Here is a 6,257-nt window from a genome sequence, read left to right on the forward strand (position 1 = left end):
TTCCAAAAGCATTCAACTGTTCGAGGTTGCTACAAACGTGATGAAGATTGGTGCTACTGCTTTTATCAAGCCATTACTCAGCAGTCTTTCCACAGGCTCACTTAAAAAGTTGTCGGCTACTATTGCAGAAGGGTTTTACCATGAGACTCGGTAATTCTCTGGCACTTCTAGCCACCATAATCTGCATTCCTGATTAGTTCTGCATGCAATTTGGGCAAAACATGGGCTTAATATAATGGTGAAACATTGAAAAGGATGACTAAAGAACTTGTTTTAAACTTGTCATTTCAATCCACATCCAGTCAGCAGGAAAGAGCTGAGCTAGAGGTTGAAACATCTTTAGACAGGATACTGCATATCTACATCAGATGAGGCTAACATAGTCTAGTTGTCCATTAACTAGCCACCTGAATCTAAAGAACTTCATGCATATATATTACATAGCACGGCAACATTCATCAAACATGCTGCATCCTATCTTGAATCTGTTAGTTGAAGTTCAGGCTTCACTGTCAGGCCACTTTCATAGTTGTCTTCAGCCTCTTTGCAGCTTGCACAAAGCCGACAATGACCTGCAACTCATCCAATTGCTTCAGCATGGGCAAAAGCAAATTGGATTATCACAGCAAAACAGATTGTCAGGACCTCACAGCATAATGATGCAAGTTACTGGAGTCAGAAGTTTAATTTGTTTTTACCAACCTGGGACGTGAAGTGCCTTTGAACAGCATCAACTAACTGCTCCCTGGATGGATTAGGACATGCATCCTGTTCAGCAAATGCAGTCAGTTAGAACAACGAAGCATAATTGGAGCAGTTGATAGTAGGGCCTTATCTAGGAATTTGAGCTCTACTTACGAGATTGAAGTGGCGCCAATATCTCCACAGTGCAGTCAGTTCTAGCTTGCTCAGGTCAACTTTCTGCAGTGTTACCAGTCAAAAGAATGTTTAGATACAAGCTGCAAAAGCAATGTGGTCCAAAAATAATTGAGCAACGACTGAGAGCAAAACTACATATAAAGTCATCTACACAGATTACTGTAAAGTGATTGTTGGATTCCAACCAAATGATATCAAGTCCACAACCAAAGGAAGCGAAAGTCGCACCGTGTGAGCTCTTGAGGAAGATGACACAGACGTCTTGGAGTGGGAGTCACATGACATTGAACGGCTGAGGGATTTTCTGTGGAAACCCCTATGCTGCCTGCTCCTTGACCGCTGTGGCTTTGGTGATTGTGCATCATCGGAGGCTGCAAGAAAGAAGATTAAAGAAGGCAGTATTTCAGACGCATGTATAACCAAGTTGCAGGACATGGTTAGGAACCAAGAAAACGGTGCCTCAAACTAAATTCAATCTGTACAGATCTGTGACCTAATGGCATGTAGATGTTTTTCAGACGTTCTTTAATCAAATGCAATGCTAGTCCCTATAAGGAGCATTATTTGTCTCTAGAACTTTTGTGTTTGTCTTGGATAGATCTGACTGTATTTCGATTTTTTTTTTCTACTTCTGCTGCTGAATTGTGCAATCCAAAACATATGACCAGTTCTGTAGAAGATTGACGAAACTAGCACAGAGTGAGTAATACTCCGTCTCCAAGAATGAATTACTTTACAAATAAAACCAAGATCTATGCTTTCTTGAGTTGAAATGAAACGCAGGGAATCCATTATATAAGAAACAGTTCTAGACACGAACTGTGAAACAGACAAAGCATTGTGATTTGTGAATGAAAAATCCTGGTATCTTACCCATATCTGAACTATTCCACTGCATGTTTTCACAAACAAATTTATCATCATCCTCGTTGCCAGTCGGAGGTTCAATCACACTTAAAGCATTACGCTGCAGCTTTACCTCTATTCCATTAGTAAGAACCTGGAATTTGAGAGCAGGTGAACATCAGGTTTTTAGGAATATAAGCGCAAACTTAAAGCCAATATCATTTGATAAAAGTTAGTGACTTCTACCATGACAATTGACAAGTTTATTTGAAAGCAAATTTTAGCACAAAAGCATCCTATGATTGCCCCATTTCGAGTTGTGTATATTCAGGAATAAAATGGCTATAAAGGCCTAACGAATAAATATTAAAACAGCAATGAGTGGTGGCGCGCGTGCTGAGGGTGGTGGGATCCAAACACCCAGAGGATAACCTATGGTGGTGTCATATAGATAAATAAAACAAGAACAGTCAGCCAAATAGGGCCAAAATATCACGTGAGATGAGATGTCTAATCAATGCACATCTAATTAGCCAATGCATAAGATAGTGACCTAAGCAGTTTGTATATTGGAAGTTCGGAACCAGAACCAGACATATCGCTGGAAATCAGCAAAACATGATTTCATCTACAGACCTACGACTCTAGCATAGCATTATTAAACCAAAAAATGCTCACATAATATAATATTGTTAATTACCCAAAAATTCGTACTGTCAAGGCTTGGCTGTAAAGAGTTCAGATCAGAGGGGTGTGAACTCAATAGCTCGTCGAGACAATGATGGTTGCTTGAATGAGTGATTGGATAGGATAAATACTAAATAAACTATTTTGCAAAACAAAAACAGAAAGGATAAATCTAAAATCAAATTAAGACTAAGCCGATACATTGTGTTGGCACAATGCAAGGAACAGTGAAATAATGATACCGTGCGTACAACTTGCAGGCATTCCTCAGAATATCCTCCCAAGTTCTGAGTGGCAAGGCTCAAATCGAGACGCATACAGGAACAAATAATTTTAGAGCTGCCTCCAGAAATTCCAAAGAAACGCAGCTCAATCCAAATTCCCTAAAAAGACGCCAAGGACTACAGCCAGACTCAAATCTAGATACCTAAAACATCCAAAGCAACAAGCAATAATGGTCCACGGCCACGAGTTTCACAGTTGATGCTGACAGCCCAATTCAAATACAGATCAAACAAAATGAATCTCTGCAGTGCAATCAGGGCCACGAACAATGCAGTGACAGTGAGGAACCAAGATCTGAGTTTTCGTCTGAATAACTGCAAGTAGCTGGGGAAAGTTTGAACAGCAAAATTGAGATTAGACAATCTTGGGAATAAATTTAATGGCAGTATTGCAACCTAGATGCAGAGAAATTAGGAACAGTTCAATGCTGAATCAAACTGCAAGGTACAACAGTGCAGCAATAACTTAAACCCAGAATTAAAAGGAAAAGAAAACGAGATCGATCTGAAAGATTAGCAATCCGAGCTAAATTAGGGTAAATCCTCCAAACACGGACCTGATCGAAACTCTAGAGCAACTAAAACCCAAAATTAACAACTTGAGAAGCAATTCACATTGCAGCGAAACAAGATCTGGGATTAAAAAATCGGCAATTGCAAGGTGGATGCAGCGAATTACCAGCCAATGACATCCTCTGAGGCCGACGGCCTTCTTCAGCTCAATCCAAATACCCTAAAAAGACCCAAGGACTCAAATCTAGATACCTAAAACATCCAACGCAACAAGCAATAATGATCCACGGCCACGAGTTTCACAATTGATGCAGACAGCCCAATTCAAATGCAGATCAACCAAAATGAAACTCTGTAGTTCAATCAGGACCACGGACAATGCAGTGACAGTGAGAAACCAAGATCTGAGTTTTCGTTTGAATAACTGCAAGTAGCTTGGGAAAGTTTCAACAGCAAAATTGAGATTAGATAATCTTGGGAATAAATTTAATGGCAATACTCCAATCTAGATGGAGAGAAATTAGGAATAGTCCAATGCTGAATCAAACTGCAAGGTACAACGGTGCAGCAATAATTTAAACATAGAATTAGAAAAAAAAAGGCAAAGAAAACAAGATCGATCTGAACTTCAATAAACTAATCCAGATTAGCAATCCGAGCTAAATCAGGGTAAATCCTCCAAACACGGACCTGATCGAAACCCTAGAGCAACTAAAACCCAAAATTGACAACTAGAAAAGCAATTCGCATTGCAGCAAAACAAGATCTGGGATCAAAGAATCGGCAATTGCAAGGCGGAAGCAGCGAATTACCAGCCAATGCCATCCTCCGAGGCCGACGGCCTTCTTCACGACTCCGTGCAAGCCCACGAGCACCGACTTGGTGCGGTTGTTGCCGGTGACCACCACCTTGGTATGCCGCGGCAGCACAGACATCTCATCCTCGCCCCAGCCTGCCGGCACTCGGTTGACAGCCGCAATCATCTCGCCAACGGATCACCGCCGTACCTGCCGCGAATCCTCCGCAAATTGCGGCCCAATTCAGGCGCGGTGGTTTGCTCTGAGGCTGGAAGCAGGGTGTTGGGGGCTTAGGCCCGGCTGAACCGGTTTGGTGGGGTGGAGGCGCTAGGGGGGGGGGGGGGAATTGAGCGCGCTGCGCGCACTGAAGCAGAGAGAGAGAGTGCTGCGGATGCGTGTGAGTGTGTGACTTTCTTGCTTTTCGTGTTTCCTGTGCTGCTGGCCTGCTGCTAGTACCCTACACCGCCTGCCTGCTATGCATCCCGGTGCGCAGGCGCCACCCAGTGGGAGCGCGACGCGTGGCTTTTAAGATTCGTTTTTTCCCATGTATTTAGATGTGTATATGTCTAAAAAAAGCCAATACGTCTAATAACTTAACACTGAGAATATCTAAAAAAAAGCTAAAATGTGTAATAACTTAGTAAAACGGAGGAAGTAGTCATTTATTCAGGCCCTTGTTCGAATGATTTTGAATTTCGTACCCGGACAAAGCAGGGAGAAGCATGGACTGGATTTGCTAGACCGCGTGCTGATGGCCAACTAGATTACTGCACTCAAATCTGGGCATGGAACTTCTCTCCCTCTCCTCGAGCCCTCGCGCCCCAGATCTAGATCCCGTCGGACCCCTCCCTCCCGTCTCCGGCGAGCTCGCCACAGCGGCAAGGAGTGGGGCCCCCTTCCAAGTACTTAGTAGCTAGTAGCCGTAGAGGTCCCCGAGATGGGTGTCTGCCTAGTTGTCGCCGTCGTCGCCGTCGCTGCTGCGGCCTTCCTCGGCATCTTCCTCGCCGTCGACAACGTCTCTGCCATGGTCAGTATGAATAAAATAAATCCGTTCTCCTGCTATGCGGATCTCCCCTCCTCTACCTCCGCTCCCACCTCCACTCACCATCACTGAGATCCGCTTTTCTCCGCTCCGCAACCTTCGCCGCACTCCACCTCTTTCTTGCAGCCTGCAGTCCTGTCGCTCCCTGCTTCAGCCAAGCAGCTCCTCCTCTGGCATTGGTTTGACAGCTATGCCTCCACCTGGGATCCTGGCTTGAGCCTTTTCTATCTCCGGCGACGACTTCAACAACATCCTTTGGTCGCCGGCGTGAATCTCATTCGATGGCTCTACAGACCCACCCTTAACCAACGCTATGCGGTCAGTCCTCCCGGGTGCAAGTGTCTTCGACGCCCCTGCGGCCCCTCGCCGACGGATTCGTCCTCCTCATCGCCACCGACGCTGCTGTCTTCTTATCCCGTTGCAGGACTTTGATATAATTCAGTCTTCCATGGAGGACCTCTTTGTAAACTGACTGCTTTAATTATATAATATATGTTGTTGTAAAAAAAACTAGATTACTGTGCTCTGTATCCTAAATAAAACGGTTGCTATCGCTCTATGATTATACGGTCCGGATTATACTAGTGTTTTCCAGGTTCATGTTACATCTAGAATTTATAATATTTTGAACACTACTCCTATATTTCAGGTGCCTGAATTTTAAGATGATTAGTACAAGTAAATTATTATTTTGTGATTTGTTATTTGTCTTTGTATCATATCATTTAATATTTGTCCTTGTCTTCGTGTAGAGAATAATTATAAATTATTAACTGTCTTTGTGTCAATACAAATCATATTTTGTCGGGTTTGTGGTTCTATGTAACGCGTTTTTATTCTCGGTTCCGAAAATTGCAGATTGCATTTACAGAAATTGCAATAAACAAAATCTGTAATTTTAGTACAAAATATATGCAATAACTGCTGCCTGAAAGGAAACTAAAATTCAGGCACTTGAATTTTAGCAAATCTCTATTTTAAAACTGTAAGTGGGACTTTATTTTTTCTTCTATAACTGGTATTGCTCTGTACGTTGCTATGGACATATAAAATATAAACAAAATAATGTAACACAACACCTAATAAACATATTAGGTAAAAGCCCATGCGTTGCAACGAGAAAAATAATATCACGATAATATAAGTATAAACATGTGTCGTATTGTTACCGAAAGATGAACAATTAAAATATAATTTAAATTTTGATGC

The 6,257-nt window shown here is 42.5% G+C and overlaps 1 protein-coding gene across 2 annotated transcripts; it reads right to left on the bottom strand.

Annotated features, from left to right (window-relative positions):
- Positions 1-338: 338 nt before the first annotated feature.
- On the bottom strand, positions 339-4,383 carry LOC136511762 (uncharacterized). Of its 2 annotated transcripts, none has more exons than XM_066505795.1 (6): positions 4,022-4,383; positions 1,753-1,879; positions 1,108-1,250; positions 859-921; positions 703-768; positions 339-590 (listed from the first exon to the last, which is right to left on the bottom strand). In XM_066505795.1, exons 1-6 carry the CDS (start codon positions 4,190-4,192, stop codon positions 513-515), a joined length of 648 nt encoding a protein of 215 aa, XP_066361892.1. In that variant the 5' UTR covers positions 4,193-4,383; the 3' UTR covers positions 339-512. The 2 variants fall into 2 exon arrangements, with proteins under 2 accessions (XP_066361892.1, XP_066361893.1); XM_066505796.1 differs by lacking the exon at positions 4,022-4,383 and adding an exon at positions 2,655-4,004.
- Positions 4,384-6,257: the final 1,874 nt, after the last annotated feature.

The sequence above is a fragment of the Miscanthus floridulus genome, chromosome 16, assembly GCF_019320115.1.
Source record: "Miscanthus floridulus cultivar M001 chromosome 16, ASM1932011v1, whole genome shotgun sequence".
Taxonomy (NCBI): domain Eukaryota; kingdom Viridiplantae; phylum Streptophyta; class Magnoliopsida; order Poales; family Poaceae; genus Miscanthus; species Miscanthus floridulus.